At 40.5% G+C, this 21792-nt stretch overlaps 1 protein-coding gene across 1 annotated transcript; it reads right to left on the reverse strand.

Moving 5' to 3' along the window:
• Positions 1–441: 441 nt before the first annotated feature.
• On the reverse strand, positions 442–16863 carry LOC137984106 (angiotensin-converting enzyme-like). Its single transcript, XM_068831313.1, has 6 exons — positions 16820–16863; positions 12863–13958; positions 8094–8317; positions 7637–7880; positions 5934–6056; positions 442–1024 (listed from the first exon to the last, which is right to left on the reverse strand). The coding sequence occupies exons 2-6, from the start codon at positions 13903–13905 to the stop codon at positions 763–765; spliced, it is 1896 nt and encodes a 631-aa protein (XP_068687414.1). The 5' UTR covers positions 13906–13958; positions 16820–16863; the 3' UTR covers positions 442–762.
• Positions 16864–21792: the final 4929 nt, after the last annotated feature.

Consider the following 21792-nt stretch of genomic DNA (forward strand, 5'->3'; position numbering starts at 1 on the left):
TTATTTAATTAGTACTATTATTATTATTATTATTTTTATTTTATTTTATTTTTTTTTTTTGGGTAGCCTACACTTGTTAGGGAAGTTCATTCCTGTTTTGTGGGTTTCCAACAGCATACTTGTTTTTAGTGTCATAGTTAAGTATTTGCATACTTGTAATTTGCTTCTTTGCTGTGAAATAAATAAAGTAAAGTAAAGTAAAAGAATGAGAAAGACTAACCGTGAAAAGGGCTGTTGCAGTTTGCAGACCACGGTAGACCTGCATGGGTGAAAAAGGACTCCTTTGAAATCAAGGAGTCCTCAATGGGGCTGGGTATTTCTCATTATGGGAGGAGAGGGGTGGGGGAGCCTTGTTATGGAGCCCCTATTATAAGTCTTCGCATGAAGAGTGACATAAAAGAAATCAGATCACTTAAGCAAATAAAACGTTTTCAGACATAATTTTACGAGTATGTCCTTTAATGGTTTGGTTTGTCGAAAACAACGTACGGCATCTTCTTTTTTACTCGCAACAACTCTTCCCTTATGTACCGCAGTTTGAATGATAAATTGACAATATGCATTGCTAAGCACATGCTAGATTCCTACAAGAGAGGACTCCTGGTCAGCAACCACCGGCTATATACGCGCTTGGCGTCTTATTTGTCTACCTACCACCCCCTCCCCCCTCCCAAAAAATTGACTGAAGAATGGAAAAAGATTCGTTGCGAGAAAAGTTGCATGAATCATTGCCCAGTATTACAACAGTTATAGACAATGTTTTTACCAGAGAAACGCAACAGTAAACAGGAAAACAAAGATGTAAAGCCACAAGACCGGTAAAAATGAGGGGACCCCAGCCGTTGGGTCACGGTCCTCGTCCCACCCCGGTGGAGCATAACCGATCGCCTTCCTTTGTTCCTTCATCCAGTCATACAAGGGTTTAAAATACTCTGTGATGGCTGAAACGTCCACTTCTTTACTTCCGGTCAGCTTCTCCAGAGCATCGGGCCAAGGTTTGCTCTTCCCCATCTTCAACATGTCACTGCGAAAAGCGAGAGGTTAGTTACTGCGTTTTTCATAATTCTGCGGAATTCATCCTCAAACGCCAATGGCCAAACTGCGTTTTGGCTTCCATCAATCAAACTTCCGACACCAACCACAGATGACGAAATCAACTGATGCGTTTCTAACCCACCAATCAGCATCTTTGGTTCCCACGGTACATTCGTATATTGAAACTCGACGCCGCTGGAAAGCGATGGAATCTGTACGAATCTTTTTATTGAAGAATTTCTAACAAAATATCATTAATGGTGTTCTGTTAACGAAATAAGAACTTCAATGTTCATACCAGGGGCGGAGTCGATTTTCCCGGCTACGTTCGGAAATTTGATTGATGGAAGCAAAAACGCAGTTTGGCGCTTAGCGCTTGAAGGTAAGATTCCGCAGGATTATGAAAATCGCAATAAAGTTATCGTCACTTCGTTTGGTCATTAGCGAACAGGGAATTTTATGCAACGACGACGGCTACAGCTTTCAGCGACGACTATCCCACAAAACAAGAGTATTACTGGTTAAAGAGTGTTTTCACTCACGTGATCAGTAACCTGGTTTTTCCACCTAAACAAAAGGAAACGTTTTCATGATAATAGAGCTCAATTTCAAGTGAAGCATTGATCCTCGCAGTTATGAACGCAATTTTTGCAATTGCGTAAAAAAGCAACATGGCCGCTGTTCACCAACAAGGCCGCCGTGACGTCACGTGAAAACACTCCAAAAAAGGAAAAATTATCATGCTGCACGTGCGTCACGCCTTCAGTGCATTTCTTTGCCGTACGTCACGAAACAACAACGTGATATCACCAAATTTTAGGTTTTGACCACAACCCGAGAATACAACAATGAACCATTCAGTTTGCATCTTTATTCTGAAACCGTTCGTACCGATCCAGCTACAGGATAGTTCACCCGTATTGTACAACCTGAACAAGTGAACAAGATGAAAATAATCGCAAAATACTTACGATTTTGGAGTGACGTTCTCGTTGACATTGTCATTTGGAAGTTTAAGCAAGAACAACGGCGACGACAAGGAAAACGTTATTCCAAAATGTAACTTGACGCTATCGCAAGTATTTGGTGATTATTCCGTCTTGTTATATACCTAGCCTTTCACGCAACAAAACGAGCACCGTAATTGGTTGATTCTTGGTCACGTGCCCCTGATCAAATTCAAATGTACATGTATCCCGACCGGGATACAATTCCCCAGTTGTTGCCTGCTCCGGATGTTTTGCTGCGATTGTTGAAGGAAAAGTCTAAATATATAACAAAGCACTTAATGTCTCGTCCTTCGGGAAACTAGTTAGTTTTGTTTTCCCTCGAGTCCTGATGTTTCCCGCGACTTCGTCTCGGGAAAACGAAACTAACTGTTTCCCTCGGCAAGATACATTAAGTGTATATTGTTCACCTTGTACAATACAGGCAAACTATCCTGTAACTGGATGGGTACGAACGGTTTTAATGTTAAATTAGGAAAAAAATGGTTCATTGTTACATGCTCACGTTGTCATCAAAACCTAAACTTTGGTGATTTCACGTCGTGGTTTTGTGGAGTACGGCAGAGAAATGCACGGAAATTCGTGCTGCACGTGCAGCACGAGTATTTTACCTTTTTAACCAATGATATTGTTGCTTTGTGGACTTGCTGTTGCCCGTAGCCGTCGTTTTAGGGAGCTTAAGATTTTACGACGGCGACGGCAACATCAACGGCGCAAAACAATGATGTCATCGGTTAAAAAAGCATAAATAATCGTGCTGCACGTGCAGCACGGATTTTAGGACGGATTCTTCCAGAACTCTGCGTTAGGACGACGTGAAATCACCAAATTTGTGGTTTTACAACGCGAGCATGCAACAGAGAATCTTTCATTCTCTATTTTCACTTTGTAACTGCTTGTATCAATTTATTTCTACGATACTTCGCCCAAATTGTAAGAAGTGAACGAGATAGAACACAGGCGGCCCAGAGTCGGAAGGTAAACAATTATAAGGATTTGTATGGGAATTTCGATAACAGACTGAAAAAGATATTTACCCGCAAAAGTTCTCAATAAAAAAGCCGTACTTTATTGTCATGGTGAATTTCTTGCTTTTTGTGTGGTTTTTTGCCTGATTGAATGCGATTTAAGCGACTTCTCAAATTCCCGAGTCGTCACTCTTCCCTAAATAAAGGAAAGGCTGGCAACTCATTTCTAACTTACCTCAGATCTCGCCGAAAAAATTCACACTTCTCCGGCATCAGTCACGCTCAAACTCCGGCGATGGCTACACGGATAAATTTACTTCCCCTTGACCAAGTTTCAAGGTCCAGCGAGTATCCATTGCTGAGAAACTGCGAAAAATATTCAAATTTTCAAACTCCTTCGAGGCTCGCTAACAACCAATTTTGACACGGCTGGTCAACGGTTCACTGAGCCTCCATACCGTGAGCGCAAACCTGCGCAAGTGTACCCATAGTTGGGCAGAGCAAAACAAATCCCAGACTCGTCCCCAAATACCTGCCTGGGGTCATGTTCGAGTTTCTAAATCGGAACGATATTAAAAGTTCCACACTGAAACCTTAAACACAGCTCCCATCGCTTTGGTTGCCCCACCGCATGTTATAAATCCGGATTTTCATCGAACTCCGTAAGTACTGAAGGTGTTTGAAGCCTCGCGCGTGCAAAAATCCCCTCGTCCGATGACACTCGACACCACGGCTGTTTTTTTCTTGTTGTTGGAAAAAGTATAGTTTTGAGCCAAAGAAATCACCGCACCGTAATTTCTACTGTCCAAAAAACAGACAAGCGAGATTGTAACTCGGATACCTTTCAGGTATTCCGAGTAATGATTGTTGGTTTTCGATCGATATCGCTTGATGCACCGGTGTGAGCAATAACTTTGAACATTTCAACGCAACTGGAAGCGCAAAAACAAAGCACAGATGATTTCAACGATGGCATTTTCCCTGGACTCTCAACAGAAAATGTGTCCAAAAGGCTGAAAAGGTGAAGCGACCTTTTCATATGAATTTCTTCTGCAGTGTGAGAGTTAATGTGAGTTGTTGACGGATGAAAAACAGGATTGTTTTTCATACACTAGTAAATACCTTCGACTGCGTTTCAAACTCCATCCAAACACCTTCAGTACTTACGGAGTTCGATGAAAATCCGGATTTATGACATGCGGTGGGGCAACCAAAGCGATGGGAGCTGTGTTTAAGGTTTCAGTGTGGAACTTTTAATATCGTTCGCCGATTTAGAAACTCGAACATGACCCCAGGCAGGTATTTGGGGACGAGTCTGGGATTTGTTTTGCTCTGCCCAACTATGGGTACACTTGCGCAGGTTTGCGCTCACGGTATGGAGGCTCAGTGAACCGTTGACCAGCCGTGTCAAAATTGGTTGTTAGCGAGCCTCGAAGGAGTTTGAAAATTTGAATATTTTTCGCAGTTTCTCAGCAATGGATACTCGCTGGACCTTGAAACTTGGTCAAGGGGAAGTAAATTTATCCGTGTAGCCATCGCCGGAGTTTGAGCGTGACTGATGCCGGAGAAGTGTGAATTTTTTCGGCGAGATCTGAGGTAAGTTAGAAATGAGTTGCCAGCCTTTCCTTTATTTAGGGAAGAGTGACGACTCGGGAATTTGAGAAGTCGCTTAAATCGCATTCAATCAGGCAAAAAACCACACAAAAAGCAAGAAATTCACCATGACAATAAAGTACGGCTTTTTTATTGAGAACTTTTGCGGGTAAATATCTTTTTCAGTCTGTTATCGAAATTCCCATACAAATCCTTATAATTGTTTACCTTCCGACTCTGGGCCGCCTGTGGATAGAATAACCGCGAAAGACTTATGATAAAGCAAAGTGATATTTTGAGGTGACGTTTTTGTTGAAGTTGCCATCGTAGATCTTAAGGTCCCTTTTGCTTATAATTAAGCTCCCTACCGAAAACTTCATCCAAAAATACAGCCGTTTGTACTACAGTACTGTATCGTAAGACTATCGCGATTATTTCATCTTGTTCCCGCTGAACAAGGGGCGAAGTATCCTAAAATAGATTGGGAAGAGCTGTTTCAGTTCAAAGAGAATGACAGGTTCACATTTGTACTTTCACGTTGTCGTCAAAACCTCAAATTTGGTAATTTACGTCATTGTTATGCAGAGTATTGCTGTCGCCGTCGTCATTTCTTACCCCGCTCCCTTTTTTAAAGACGGTAGACGCAGGCTTTACAAGGCTTTATTGCCCTCCCCTCCCGTTTTCTTGGCAGTGCTACATTTTCCGGGTATGTAGTCCGGTAGGGGCGGATCTAGAGGGAGGGTGCAGGGAGTGCGAACCCCCCCTCCCCCCCCCCCCCACCCCAGATGACCTGAGGCTTTCTAATAGAACTGGGATTCTGCAAAAAAAGAACACGTCACCAGTCAGCTACGCCATACCTTACTGGTGCACCCCTCCTCAAAAAAATAATGGATACGGCCCTGGGTCGGGTGATACCGAGTGATCAAAAATTCCAGCAATTTTGGTTGAAAGTCAAATAGAACAGGGATTTTCTAAGGAAAAAATGCGTTTAGAAATCGTGGAATACCCTAATAGGTTTTCCGTTCGTAACACCACACTGGAAATTACTGTACGAGTTAACCGATTCTTCCGCTGCCAACTAGACGTGACCAGATGGGCTCCTGACGTGACATATTTATTTTCGGAGTGTAGGGATTTTTTCGTGTGGAATTGGCATATCCGAAGATTTCCGAAGACATTACGAAAGCAAGTTGGTCGACAGTGGTTGTCCGACTGAAATCGAAAATTTCGGCCAATGAGCGATAGTTATATATGAGGTTTTGGTAAACGTAAAACAACATTACTCTTTACTATGTAACCGAGTCCCTCTAACACAGGAAAGAATCATTACCCAATCTTTTTTCCGGCTTCTGTAGAATTGTAGATGGAGCAAGTATGGAGAGGTCCCGTATGTCCGGCTGCCTTGCAAGCGGCTTTGTGGAACTGGAACTGCAATACAAAGCTCATGAAGTACCTTTGATAAGAGAGGAAGAAGAACTCAGCTACTTTGTGTTTCCGTTTAAAGGTATACAAGTTGACAAGTTATTCATTTAATATGCAACTTCACTAGGACGCAAGGCGAAGGGTATAATTTTTTAGAATAACATTATTGAAAAATATCGGGTAAAATGGAGGAAAGAAAAATTGGAGAGCTTAATTAGGAACCGCGATGACAGTTGACGCTATTTTAAAATATAACTCTGCTTCACTGCAATCATCATTCTATCCAGGAATTGAACTGGTGTGAATGATAAAGGAGAAAAGATGAAAATGAAAATTTCTATGTCGTGTGTACAAGTCTTCCAAATAACGTTATCAGTGCGCATAAGCAAGTAATGAATCAATACGTTTAATTAGAAATAACAATAGAGTGTTTTCACTCACGTGATCAGTAACTTTGTTTTTCCCGCAAAACAAAAGAAACCGTTTGCATGATAATAGAGTTCAATTCCCGGAGGATTAGTTTGGTACACCAACATGGCCGCCGTTCCATTGTTTAGGTACAACAACATGGCCGCCGTGGCGTCACGTGAAAACACTCTATTCTCTTGCGCAACCTGCACGTGCGTTTTACATTTTGATACATTTCTTTGCCGTTGTCGTCCTGACAACAGGGAGATTAAGCAACGACAACGGCGACGGCAACGAGAACGTCAGGAATTTGCATATTTAGTGGGTAAAAACAATAGCTTTGCACGCCCTGCACGTGCGTTTTTCACTTTTGTCCATTTCGTTGCCGTCGTCAGCAAAACAACAACGTGAAATAGTCAAGTTTTTGGTTTTATGAAGAACGTCAGCACTTGAGGATAAATTTTCATTTTCTCTCCTAAAATGGAGTGGCGTTCCGACTGGTGTCATCTTTGAAGAAATACCACTCCCTTGTCATATTAAAAACGTTGAAATAGTCACGAAGCGATTAAAACAACGCAAATTTTTATTTTGAGATGACGTTCTCGTTGCCGTTGCCGTTGTCGTTGCTTAAGCTCCTTAACGACGTGAAATGATCAAAATTGAGGTTATGTGAAAGACGCGAGCAGCTGGCTATAAAGTTCAGCTTTCTCCCCAAACTTTCACACCCTTCATTCCAATTCTTTCCAAGAAAGTTTGCTGACAGTTACAATGCTGAACTAATTGAAGTTGTATTTTTATATTTTGTTCTCGCAGCCGCGGTAGTCGTCCCTGCTTTGTTCACGAACGACGTCAATTAACTGGTCAAATTTGAGGTAATATGGAGTACGCGAAAACCCGACAAAAAATTGAAATTTTCTTTTCAAACAGCCGCACCTTTCATACCAATTTCATCCCTGAAAAGTTGGTTCACCCTTTCCATGGCAAGCCGAACTATTCGGAATGACCGCGAAATTATCATAATAACGTTATTTTCAGATGACTATTTTATTACGGTCGTATTACTTCCCCCTATTGTAATAATTTCAAGATTACTTCAAGTCGTTAGCCGGGCATGGAAAGTGTGGATCAACATGCCTGGAATAGAATTGGTATGAACGGAGTGAATAGTTAATTATGGGCCATCTTAGGCCACAATCTTCATACCTGATGTATGGTGTGTTTGCAGGAATGTGATACTTGCAACCTGGGTCAAAATGTTTTTCTGTCCGTTTTACAGGTGGTTTAATGCCTTGGTATTTTGTCCTTAGTCTCCACCATTCACTGTTATAGTTCTCGTCAGTGATATCGCCGCTAAAAACTTTCCATCGCCACTGATCAATCAAAAATCCGAACGGCAGGAAAGCGACTTTACGAAGTGCCATTTTCATTAAGGCGTTTATATCAGATTCTGCGGGGAAAAAAAGAAAACGAAAGACAAAACCAAGGGGTCTAAGAATTTCTTCGTTAAAATGTGTAAAAATCTATGCTGCAGCGTTATTAACCATTGCATTTCTACACCCGTATCATCGCTGCACAGTCTACCAATGATTTTTTGGCACCTCTTTCTTTTATTATCATCCCACAGGTTACCCAAGGTATCTCGCTAAATTTATCATCATACCTGTGTCATTGTTATATTCCTGCAACAAACCAATATTCTTCAAGTGCTGAGGAGTATCGACCGACAGTGACATGGTATCGCCAACGGCTTCGTGGAATCCTGGGTTGGCGCCAATGCGGTATTCATAGGGCTGGTCCCAGTACTGCAGGTAATACTGAATATGGCCAAGCTCGTGGTGAGTGGTTACCAAGTCATTGTGATTTATGTTTATACATTGTTTGATTCTGAAAAACGAGAACACCGTTCAGTTGCAAATAAAATTATCTTTTATCTCGAGGCCATAAAACTGCCCTAATCTTCTTAGGCAAGTCCCCCTCGCGTTTGTTCGCACGCCATGTTGTATGTTTGTTAAGCGGAGTTTAAAACTGGACAAACTTTTGAGCCAGCCCCAGAATTTCTTTTGTCACGTGACCGTGACCCTCAGGACGTTTCCAACATTGTCACGCTTTTTCAACGCACGCGCATCCGTTTCGCTTCATGCAACTGTGTTCGAATAATTTGGTTTGTTCCTATCTGGAAGTAGTTTTGTTATCACTTTGTTCAAACGGACAAAGTGGTATAGTAACTTCCAGCCTCTGAATCATATTTGGTGTGAAATAGCGATCTTCAGAGACACGGATAATAATGATGTAATACACATTACCACAATTGCCTGTAATCTCGCAATCTGATTGGCTAATTTGCCGTTGTCATGAGAGTCTAGACAACGCTGTACGCGTCATGCTCGCGCCATTTTGTCACGCAGTGTAATAGCCAATCAGGAACGCTCATTTTGGGAAATAAACCAATCATACTGCGAGAAAGTTATAGACAACGCTTGCTATTTCTTTGAGTCATGATTTTGGTCACGCTCTAAACTAAAAACTTTCTTCGGCGTTGAATATTGTGGTAAAAAACAAATCGAAAGTGGTTCAGCGTTGTCTGTAATCTTATCGACAACAATATTCGTCATCACAGTGGTCAAAATGTTGTGGACTTACAAGGCGCGATTTGTTAAATTGCTGGTGGAGGAGCAAAAGGAGCTAATGAGAGATCTTTTGTTTTCGTCCACCAACATGACAGCGATGACGTAACGTGAAAACCGCCGACAGCCGATGAAAAGCGTCAGCTACTTCACACAGGGACGCTGGCTACTTTTTTACCTAAAGTGAAGTAATTAATTACTTCATTCTAGGAATGAACTCGATCTTCAGACCATAATGCTATGAAGGATTTCATGCCAACTTCCGGGAAAAAACATCAATTTTAAAAGCCTTTTTTTTGCGTGACAGGATTTCAGTACAGGCAACATCCGGTTGAGTCACATGACACGGATACTTTGGACAAAGTGCAACACAATCCTGACCCAACTTTGTCAACCCAATATTGGCCAGATATTGGCTTGTTGTTGGCCAAGTACATGTATTTTTTAAAAGAACTCCCAACAATGATGCGAGCTCAAGACTTCACAAAGCGGCAAGAATCAACCGTTTTTTTGTTTTCTGAGTACTTATCATGTGATATTTCTTCGCCATACTAAAGGTACCTTTTCAAGGAGATATGCTTTGAACTAGTGTACTTACATTTTTGATAGACACATGACAGTCAAAAATGGAATTAGTCGCAATGGCCCTTTTCCCGGTTAGTTTTTCTCATTTGCATTACAATGTAATCTAACGTGGGTAAGAGGCAATTTCGGGTTAAAACTACAAAATAGCCCGAAATTGCCTTACATACATGCTACATTACATTTTAATGCAAATTAGAAAAGGGCTATTATCTGTGAAATTCGACCAAACCTAGGTAGTCCGAAAATTATGTCACTTGTAGAAATTACGTAACATAAAGACAAGGCTACACGTAACCTTCACGCCATTATATATGTTGTTTCAGCTTGAAGCAAAATCGGGGTGTTTTTCTTCTCTCAGATAAACAAAGAAAACAAGGATTGAATTATCAATGAAATTTTTTGTTAAAGGACAGTGGCAAGCTGAACTGTAGATTTCATCTGTTCTCTATACTCAGACGCAATCAAGTTTGTATACTGTATACAATGTGCTGAATATGTTGACAATTGAGGCAAACAGATTAATTACTGGGTTGCCCTATGGCAAACCCAGTCGGAAAATAGGTAGATTTCCGTTTTTTTTTTTTTTGCATTTTTTTCCGTGTCGGTAAAAGTCTTGCCTGTCACTCCCCTGGTAAGTGGTGTCTTTGTGCATAGAGCCTTCTGCGCGTATTTTCTTAGGATCGAGAGGGTAGTGGAACTGCGTAGATTTCTCTGGTGGACACAGTAGAATCATTAACTTAGCCTGCAATGGCGTCGAAAGTCATGTAACGCGAATGGCGTTTTAGTGGATCCTTAAACAAAATATACCCTTATGGAGCTCAATAATGGAAAGTCAGTTGGATAAACTAGGCAGGAATCTCAAAAGCGACGAGTAATGGACTTCGACAAAAATCTATCACCCGTCGAGACGAAATCAAAGTGAGCTGTATTTACCTGAAGTACATGGTAATTTGACACGATTGAGTTTCTTGTCTTCACGCACGCAATGAAATAGGAAGAGGTTTTCGCCTCTAAGAGCAAATAAGTTGTTTGTTTCAATAAAATTTTCGCTGGAAACGGATTCTGTGGTATTTTCTGCCTTTGTGAATTATAATATCATGTTGTGTATTGAATTTTCGAGCTTAAGGTTGAAATGTGATATGGGAGAAGTTTTTTAGTATTGCTCTGTAAGCAGGAAGGGTTCACAGGCCTGTTGGAAGCGTGCTTGAGTTTCAACAAAATGAGTCCCAAAATCAGTGGAAAATTGTGACGCAGATGAATAATAAAGTAGCTGCTATTTCCAAAATGATGGAATTACCTGGTGATAAATAACGTCGTACGCGTCTTGGAGAGTAAATTTTGACTTTGCATAAACAAGAGTTGGGCGATTGTGATCTTTGTTTTGACTTCGCTCATTTCATTGTCAAACTTTATAACACCTGACAGAAAAAGAAACTTTCAAAAACCCGGTATCTTGCCATCATTTGACACAGATACTTCACTGTTTGGCGAGTAAACATGCCGCGGTAACTTAATCAGGGCCGCCCGCTGAATTCCGGCATGTCACTTTCGATTTTGCGATTTATTTGAACGTAGCAAAAATCCCCCAAAATGTTTGTCGCTGATCGTAACTTTTTATATTCTATATTCACGGTTCAAAATTAATGTTGTTTTCATGTCGTAAATATTTTATTCTCGATCGACCGTCCCGGAAACTTCGTTCTGCTCTTTCTAAAAACTGTGTATCAATAGTTATTTGCTTTTGCATCAATATTTGTTTTGCATAAAGCAAGCTAACAGAATCTGTACCTTGCTGAGTTCGCATTTGTTAGCGTTAATAGTATTTTCGGTCAGATGCTTCTGTTTTATGAGGGGTTTATTGTTTTGGTCTCCCATCCAGACACTAACCCCATTCCAATACCACACAATTCAGTGCCTCCTGATTTTCTGTAACACGTACCACAGGCAACCCAATGTATGCTTCACGGAAGCATCTCGTTTACGGAGCTCCATGCCAATGCGACAAACTTCGTATGTTTTTCTAACCTAAGTGTTTTTCAAGCTACAAAAAGGGGTTGGTTTATTTTGAGTACTTTTACTACTAGTTGGCAATTTTTTGGGCTCAAGAACGAACCTAATTTTTTCCTACAAATTCGTATATTTCAACCGAGTTGTGTAAACTCTATCGTATCTACAGACGCTTACATTTCGAGCTTGGTCTACCTGTGGAGTGACCACATTCGAGATCCCTCGAACATTCATCTTTCTCCCACGCGCAAGCTATTAGGGTATAATCGGAATTTGACATCGGAAGCGATTTTGATTTTTTGAATTGCACTTTTGAATTCTACTTTGGCAGTTTCATTGTTTGTGCGGGTCTTTTGTTGTTATGACTGACCTTAGTAACCGCCAAGGGTTTGAAATCTAGAAATTAAAGTAAATCACCTTATGGACGTTAAGGTGTCAGTTTAAGGGGCAGATAGCGAACCAGGCTTTCTTGTTTCAATGAGAAGGCTTTACAGTTTAACGGCGGGAAACTTGCCACAGAATTAAACAAGCTCGCGGTAGTTTCATGTTCATTGTTCTTTTTTTCTTTTCATTCACTAAATGATTTTCACCTTGCTCCAACTGTAGTTGTTATGTAACCTGGTTCAAATTGTCTTTATATCATTGTAAGAAAGCATTGATGCAACGATCAACGTTTTCATTGTAAACCCTAAGCGCGTCGATACTCCAATGGTTCACTCTTGTATGGTTTTCAAGTCGTTATGCGTCCTTTTAAGTCTTTGCGCCCTTCTTGTGGTTTGCATATTTTTGCGTTTTGACTAATTTGTGATCAAAGTGTTTGGTTTCAACGTGATTGACAAATTATTTGATGTAAATCTCTTTGGCAATAGCTTTTAGCTTGTAGTCTTGGCTTAATTCCCGGGCTTAATTCTCAGGATATCGGTTTTCAATAGAAACTTGTCTTCGTATTCCCTTACTTGCTGAGCATTTCACATAATTTGTTATTTATAAGTACATTTAATATCCGTTTTTTTTTTTCTCTTAATCCTCTCAGTTGGTGAAAAACAATTTCGTTTCCCGAAGATTTCGTTCCCGGAACATGCAAATACTCGATTTTTGGAGGGATCTGAGCGAGCGGGAGAATTTCCTTGTTAAGTTCAAAATTATTTCAGCAAAGAAAATGCCTTAGATGTAGGAACGTTAATATAAAGGCAACTACTATTTTTAAGTATACCTGACATCATGATTGATTGAGAAATCCCACGCCGAGGCATGACAAATGACATCTCTGTCTTTTGGTTTGGTGAACATAGAATTCGTATAAAACGGAGCTGGTAGTTTCTCGAGACCAATCGAGGTAAAAAACGACTCGGCCAGCCTTACCATTTTCAAGGCAGTGTAGTTTTGTTTAACCATACTAGCCGTGACATCAAGACTTGCTTTGTTCTTGTAAGGTTCCACAAGATCGTAGATGTTCACCCAGGATTGTGCCCACATATTCCCAAGGAGATGAGCGGGAATGGGGCCGGTACTTGTCATCTGGGTATAATTCTGACTAAGTTTGTATCTCACATATGCATGCAATTCTTGGTATAAAGGCTTAAGCTCGGTCCAAAAACCTTCTACCATGCTTTCTAAATCATCAACCTCATACCACGATCGCCAATATGCGCCGATGTCCTCCCAGTCATTTTCTTCAGCACCTTTGTTTTTCAGTTCCACAAATTCCTTGTAGAGACCTCGAATCTTAGGACCCACCGCATCACGCCAGCCTTCCCAAGCAAACAACAGGCGATCGTAATCCCGTGAATTGGCTAGAATATAGTACAAATCTGGGTCCAATTCTAGCATCTTACCGCTGGCCTTGTCTTCAACTTTGCCGGTACTGTAGATGCCCTCCATTGACGCTTCCAGCTCAGTTACTTTCCGCAACACATCCTCAGTTTTCGGCGTCGCTGACGACGTGATAAATACAATTTGACGTTTGGTGTCTGGTTTGAGCTTTTCAACGTCAAATGTTGAAGCATTTAGTCGCATTTGCTTGTAAAATGCTGAAAAGACGAGTCTGGCTTTGGTGTTGAGTTCCTTGTTTCGTGAAGTAAGATTTGTAGCATAGTTCCAAGAGGCGACTGTAGATTTGTAATCTTCCTTGGGGGTCACCTTGTTAAATTCAGTCAAAAATGCAATTGCTTTGTTTTCCTCTGCCTGATCAAAAGCTCCAAAGCAACAAATCGGTGCAAAAGCTATCACGATTACGAGGAAAAACGCGGGCTTCATCTCTAACTGTGGCAATGTAGTGTGTATCCTTCGAGATATCGCCGATTGACGGACTGTAACAAATTAAATTAGTGATCTGTCAGTTTGATTGATAAAGCTTTAACATGCTAATTGACATTTGATACCAAGAAAGCTAAACAATCTTTCATACACACATACATATTTGTTTAAACATGGTAAAAAGTTAAAGCTAAAAGCTTTTAATACTTTTAAGGCCGTGTTCCCAAATTGAAAAAATGCATATACAGTGATATGTACGGTGGCTCATAAGGGACACATCGATTTTTTCGTCGCAAGTTACTAACTCGCGATGACGTAACTTGCGATCGCAACTTATAACTTGCGATCGCGACTTATAACTTGCGATCGCGACTTGTAACTTGCGATCGCAACTTATAACTTGCGATCGCAACTTATAACTTGCGATCGCGACTTATAACTTTCGATAGCGACTTATAATTTGCGAGCGCAACTTGTAACTTGCGATCGCAACTTATAACTTGCGATCGCAACTTATAACTTGCGATCGCGAGTTGTAACTTGCAATCGCAAGTTCGCAAGTTATAACTTGAAAGTTAGTTTCAGTATCAGTTACATGAAGCATGCCTTTTCGTCTGAGTACTTAATAGCAAAGATGGCGGGTGTTGCATGCTTCATGTAACTGATACTGAAACTAACTCGCAAGTTACAAGTCGCGATCGCAAGTTATAAGTCGCGATCGCAAGTTACAAGTTGCGATCGAAAGTTATAAGTTGCGATCGCAAGTTATAAGTTGCGATCGCAAGTTATAAGTTGCGATCGCAAGTTGTAAGTTGCGATCGAAAGTTATAACTCGCGATCGCAAGTTATAAGTAGCGATCGCAAGTTATAAGTCGCGATCGCAAGTTATAAGTTGCGATCGCAAGTTACGTCATCGCGAGTTAGTAACTTGCGACGAAAAAATCCGTGTGTCCCTTATGAGCCACCGTAGATATGATATGATGATATGATATTTTATTATTTATGCACGGTAAAATCATCAGCTAAGATTACAAACAATGCTAAAATCTAAATTACAAAAGGTAAAATTTTAAAATGATTACAATAAAATACAATTACTATAATTCTATATTAATTCTAAAGCTGCTTTCCATGAATGCCGTGCTTTATACTAAAATATGTCTTTAATCAGATTTTTGAAAAGCCCAAGAGACTCTGCTTGTCTCGCTTTGAGGGGTAATTGGTAAGCTATTCCAGACAGTAGCACCTCTATAGCTGAAGCTGTTTCTATAATAATTTGTCCGCGGAAACGGAACATTAAGCTTTCTTTCAGAGTCTCTTAAACTATAAACAGATTCGCGGTTTGTAAATTTAGAACATAGATATTCCGGTGCTAGCCCCTGAAGACACTTATAGACCATTGTGGCCAGCGCAATTTGTTGCTGGCTAACTAGATTTTTCCAGCCTAAAATTTTGAATAGCTCGCTAGCATTTGCATCAAAATTAGAGAAGGTCAAAACTCTGGCTGCTCTATTTTGCAGTTTTTGTAGTTTGTCATGTAACGTGATACCACAGTTTCCCCAGACGACATTGCAGTAGTCAAAGTGCGGTTGAAGTAAAGCGTGATAAATAGAGCGCAATGTCGTCTGAGGAACGAGATGCCTTATACGTTTGAGGGCTCCAATTCCAGAAGCTACTTTCTTTGTCAGTTTATCGACATGGCTACTCCAGTTAAGATTATTATCAATAAGCACGCCCAGGGATTTAGCAACAGAAACTTGAGTGATAGGAGCACCATTAATCTCGGGAATTGGAGGATTTGTGAGAGCATACAACCTCTGCCTTGATCCAATCAGCATAAATTCGGTTTTTGTCATGGTCAGGGTAAGTTTGTTTGCTATCAACCATTTTTTAACATTTTCTAGATCATGGTTAAGTCTTGATTCTATGTCGCCTGTATTGTCACCCGCATATGTTAGGTGGGTGTCATCTGCGTACATCCATGGCACACAATTAGTTAGACAGTTTGGCAGATCATTGATATATAGCAAAAAGTATTCGTGCCTCATCAGTTTTCGGTCGAATTTATGTCCAAGAAAGCAGATAAATTGCACAAAATTTTAGTTTTGCATCCAAAAATTCGTAATCAACGCTAAAATGACCAAATTTTGCCTGAAAAACATTTTTACTGTTATTTTTCTTAATTTTTTTCGTTCAACTTTCCCTTTTACAAAATGTTTCAGTTTTCTGTAAATAAGTTATACGCTGTTGGAAATACTTTTTTTTAATTACCTTTTGCTTTGTTTTTGCAAGCCGGTAATCGGCCCGTGGGCATTACGGTAGAATAATGCCCTACACTTCAGTCACAATTAGCCAATCAGAGCGCGCGTTATATCGGCTACAAACACAAGCCATATAATAAATGGTCTTAATTACCCCCCAACTTGAAAAAATTTGCCTTTAACGCTGCACGTACCACAGGCAACCCAGTGTACCCTCACGGAGGGTCTAGTTCTCCATGTAAAATGTATGGCTATTAGAAATTCGCCATGTAAAATGTATGGGTTTTTATAATTCGCCACGTAAAATGTATGACTTAATTTTGACCCAAAAAAAGCGCCTTAGCCTCGCAACCCTCGCGTCTTCGCTCGGTTTGCTCGTTGGCAATAAACTCTCACGCTCTCAATCTCTGAAAGGGATCCTATGCATTCAAAACTATTAGAAATTTTACAACAGCGCCCTAGATCACATTGCAATCATTTCCGGCGTATCTACTATATTTCTCTTATAGATTGGTTGTTCGACAGATATTTAGGAAACGAAATTGACAATCACTTCAGTTCACGCAATCAAGGATGATAACTTCCGGTCTCCAACAATACCATCCAGAGTTAGAAGCAGGCAAACAAACAAAATTCGAAAAACTCACGCTAACCCTTCGAGACAAAGAAGAGTATGTGTTGCACTTGAGAAACCAGAAATATTACAGTAAAGCAAAGACACAGAGGGCTAGCCGATTCAGGCAAGAAAGCTCGATGGAACCATACCTCAAAATGAACACTGAGTTTAGTAAGCAGGGAAAATCAGATTTTGAAAATAAAAAAAGCTTCTGCAAGTGCATGAACCAAATGAACGACTCAGTAATGCTTATAAAAATTTTGAGAAACAGGGTAGACATAAGACAGGGGCACCGAACTAAAATATATTTCCAAAATGCATAGTAATAGGCAAAAAAAAACTTACAAGAAAACGCTGATAATTCACTTTTGAGGTTTTGAATTTGCTGGGGCAAAAAAGGTGTTCCGCATTCCCAGGATAATTAGGAAAAACCTCAAATAACAATGACCACAACCAGGCTTTCTGAGCCCGCGAGGCTGAGCACCCCCAGCAAACCATTGTTTTAGCGAAAACCGCTGGTCAGCAACCTGGTTCTGGTCATTGCTGTCTAAGGTCTTCCGATAATTAGCCAATAGGCCACTTCGGAAAATACCATAATACTCTTTGTTTGTCTCCCCAAATTTTGCATAAGCATTGTTTCCAGTTTCTCTTGGGACTTACAATGGTCCCTAGAGAAAACAAAAACAATACTTATGCAAAATTTGGAGGGACAAACATAGAGTATTATGGTATTTTCCGAAGTTGCCTATATCAAAAATACCGTAATACTCTTTGTTTTTCCCTCCAAAATTTTGCATAAGCATTGCTTTTATTTTCTCCTAGAAATTACAATAGTCTCAAGAGAAACTGGAAACAATGCTTATGCAAAATTTTGGAGAGACAAACAAAGAGCATTATGATATTTTTGATCTTGGCTAATTATGAGCAAAATTCCAGCTCGCAGCTAGATAGTGAGGGAAACTCCAAGCCTCCAAGCCAGCCGACTTTGTGTCACTGTTTCCCAGCCAGCAAAGAACCTCGTGAATCTAGCCCCCTTGCCAGTCCGGTCAAAACAGGTATTTTCCAACATGCGAGATGTTGAACCAGCGGTAAGCTTCTCGTGAACGAGTTCTCCTCCAGTTTCCCTCAGTTTCTTTTCCCATGCAGCCAGCATGGATCGAAATGCTAATAACATTTACAGTTTCCCAGCAAAAGAGTATGAATTTTAATAACTTGCCAGAAAGCTGATCAGATGTTTTGCGGAAAACCTTCGTTGGGTGCTCCTGAAAAGACTTGTGCCAGGGTATGAACAAAACAAACTTCGCAAATTAATCATAGTCAGCCCAATGCATGCAAGATCAGAGCAATTTGGCAAAGACCTTGAAGGAGTATAAATGTACAAAGAAAAACTAACACAAAACGTACATTCTACAAAGAAATCTCTGTGCTAGAGCTATCCAAACTGTTAATGTATGAGTTTTACGACAGCCATCGAAAGCCAAAGTATGGATACTTATGTGAGCTAATTCACATCATGAGCCACAGACAGACTGTTGTTGGAAACCCAAACAAATAATGTGTACAAAGACTTGCACCAAGACTAATACACAGGAGTGATTTCACAATGACTACTGATCCAAAATGACGCCGGCCGATCATGCTCTGTAAGGAAAACAGCTCACGTCGTTGTTAAGTTACATTTTGTTTCATTAAGGGGGGTGGCACTTAACCACAGAAAGACAATGGTTGCCAACGAAGCTTCTTAGTCAAAGAGCCCGACAAAAAAGGTTGCAAGGATGGTTCTATGAAATAACTTTTTCAATGGAAATCTGACATCACTTCAATCAGAAGGCGCATTCGCCAGTAGTCCTCTGCTGTGCGTTTTGGTGAAAAACATGTAAAAACTCTCAGGAAACGAAAGGAAGCGGCGGTTTTTTCACCGGATGGGAACCGTCTCATCATTTTTCGTAAACTGTAGCATGGAATTTCTATTTGGTCAAAAAATGGAACCGATATTGTGAAAAGTGTATTAAAGGAGGGCCTTTTGGCGTCATTTTTTTTAGAAATAACGTTCTTAAGAGTCCATGGTACAGATTTTGTGTTAGACTGTCCTCGTACTGTTGCGTTAAAATATTGTGACAAATTTAGTTAACTCGCTGAGTTTTTTTGGCACTTTCTGTTGTGGTCACGTTATTTACCAAATATGGTTGTGGATCGAGCCAGACAGACCAATGTTAAATAGAACACACCTGGCAAAAAATGGAAACTGTCAAGTTAAAGGGACTCGAAAAATGATTTTTTGAAAAGGTCCCTAGCAACAGTTTGGTAGTTAAGAGTCACCCCCCTTAACGTACGACTTTCCTTGTCCATGCAAACGAGGCTAGTGAGTCAAATTAGCACATAAACAAAAGAATATTTAATTTTTTGGCCGCCATTTTGCAATGCACTTCAATATTCAATGCGCCAGTCTCGGTTGACTGATTAGAAAACTATAGCCTCCTATTTTGGGCCCCACTTAATTAATTATGTTACGTCATTAATATCTTCACCAGTGATGCTCATAGTTACGGTACAGCTTAAATGACACATTTTACCTTAAACTGCCAGTGTAAGATGCGTTTTGGTTACTCGTCTTCTGTAAAATATCGAGTCTTAGTAAAATCGTTTATAACTATTATAACTCAATAAAAAAGTGTTCATTGCTCCAAATCGTTCCCATATTACTTATTATAGGTGATATGTAACGAACTTCATCATAAAAGGATATCTCAAAATTGAACACGACTTTTTAATATTCTTGCGTTAGTTTATGTGATTTCTTTGCCCAATGACATTCAAAAGCGAAGATGTCTGATCATTTTCCGAGTGGTTTGCAAATCTAAAAAGCATTTACCTTTTCGATTAACGTCGTGGACAGGTTGTTTTCCTTATTGTCAATTTTACAGGTTATTCCCATTGGCCTTTTTTATCCTTGAAAAAAATGTCTCACTCTCCATGATTCGAAGACAAAGGGTGGCAAACCATAAGTCTCCCACTGCAGGCTCGCTATCCAATTTACTGAGCCTTTGTTTATGTAATCCTCTCCTGGTTTCAGTGTGGAATGAATTAAAACCAAATGGAAAATAACAAAAAGCGGGAATAAGAAAAAGAAGAAGAAGAAGAAATTCAACCAAAACAACCAGTCAGTTGTTATTAATCACCTGTTACTCAAATTCCTCAAAGGGTGAGTGATGCCTGTTGCCAACAGTTCAAGATCACATGACCTACTGCCGCAAACTAGGAGCTGGGACTGCCTTATTACGAGAAATGAGAAGAACCCTTTTCACTTTGTTAGGAGGCCTGAGGATCCTGCCCTCTCAAGCGAGGTCTTTCTTCCTCTGGTGAGGACTAGTTGACAGATGAAACGCAAAAAGGTTTGGCCTTAAATTTGCCAAAATCCAATCCATTTCATTCCTTGACGTCCTAAAAAAGACAGTTGATAGTCTGAAAGCACTAAACAATCTTAAGTAAAATGTATGATTATTTGTGGGTTTCACTGATTGAGAGCCCCATTTTTTACATTCTACAGGCAAACCACAATAGCTTGGCAGAGCCCCTTTACCTTGACTCAGAGTGAATGCAACAACAACAACAACTTTATTTAAAACGTGTTCTAAACTGAAATGTTACGATTGAGAGAATCGGGTTTTTGCTGCATTTTAATCAGACTTTGTGACATCAACTGAGCCTGTGCCCTCCATTCCATGTTGAAATTTGATCAAGCTATCATGCACGAGGAAAACAAGACCGGCTTCCCGACCCTACCCATATCGCTGCAGCATTCGGGGCCAAAGATAAAGATTAGAAGATTCCACCTTTCGTTCTGTCAACGATACAGCGCCTTTATTATCTGAAACGATTACTTCCAGTGTGAGTGTTGTGTGCTCTAGCAAAAGATATCAATTTACATCAATCATCGGTCTTCACTTGATCTGTATTGGAGGGAGAGCAGACTTAGAGCCGGTGCCTTCAACTTTTGTCGGCGAAAACTGCACAAAGATGAGATTTGTGTTCTTTCTCCTTGTTGTGGAAACTTTTGAAGCGTTTTTCTGTTTCGCGGAATTTGATCAGGCGGAGTGGGGACAAAGCAGTAGCATTTTTGGCAAAGTTTAACAACGATACAGCGTTTGAGGATTACAAGGATAAGGTGGCTTTGTGGAACTATACTACAAATCTTACGACACAGAACAAACAACTTATGACCGATGCTAGGCTGGCTTTTTCGGCCTTTTATACGCAAATGCAATTCAATGCTTTCAAGTTCGACACTCAAAAGCTCAAACCAGACACAAGACGTCAAATTCTGTTTATCATTTCTTCAGTGATGCCGAAAGATGAGGGTGTGATGCGCAGGATAACTGAGCTGGAGTCGTCCATGACAGGTATCTACAGCACCAGTAAAGTTCAAGACAAGGCCAGCGGCAAAATACAAGAAACGGACCCAGATTTGTACGATATCTTTGCCAACTCGCGTGACTACGATCGCCTGTTGTTTGCTGGCGTGACGCGGTGGGGACCAAGTTGTGAAGCCTCGAGGAAGAATACGTGGAGCTCAAAAATAAAGGTGCCAAAGAAAATGGCTGGGAGGACGTCGGCGCGTATTGGCGATCTTGGTACGAGGTGGATAATTTAGAAATCACGGTGGAAGGTTTCTGGACCGACCTAAAGCCAGAATCGGCGGAATTTCCTAAATTTGCAGCGAACAGGGAAAGTCCCCCCACACTTTCGAGTTGTCAAATACCCCCCACCGACTCTCGTTGTCGGGGTAACGCGATAAGACATTCAGTGACTCGCAATTTTGTTGTGCATACTGTTCTTTAAAGAACATATGGTACTCTTATTTTGCCAATTAATGTAACTTTCGAGATCTCAATAAGAGTCCAGCTAAACGAGAATCATGCTCAAACAAAGGCTAGATGGAGATAATATTATCTTCCTTTTGGAGACAATCTCCAAAAGGGATTGTCCCAATTGGCAAACGAATTAGCAAAA

Source organism: Montipora foliosa, chromosome 13 (genome assembly GCF_036669935.1).
Source record: "Montipora foliosa isolate CH-2021 chromosome 13, ASM3666993v2, whole genome shotgun sequence".
In the NCBI taxonomy this organism is placed as follows: domain Eukaryota; kingdom Metazoa; phylum Cnidaria; class Anthozoa; order Scleractinia; family Acroporidae; genus Montipora; species Montipora foliosa.

Bases quoted from the DNA above. Each gene is read 5' to 3' on its own strand.
- LOC137984106 (XM_068831313.1), bottom strand. From the start codon at position 13,905: ATGAAGCCCGCGTTTTTCCTCGTAATCGTGATAGCTTTTGCACCGATT. The intron at 8,318-12,862 runs GTATACTTAAAA...CTCGTTTTTCAG, and splicing joins TCAATCAATCATGATGTCAG to AATCAAACAATGTATAAACA. The intron at 1,025-5,933 runs GTAATGATTCTT...CGCTTTTCGCAG, and splicing joins GAAGCCGGAAAAAAGATTGG to TGACATGTTGAAGATGGGGA.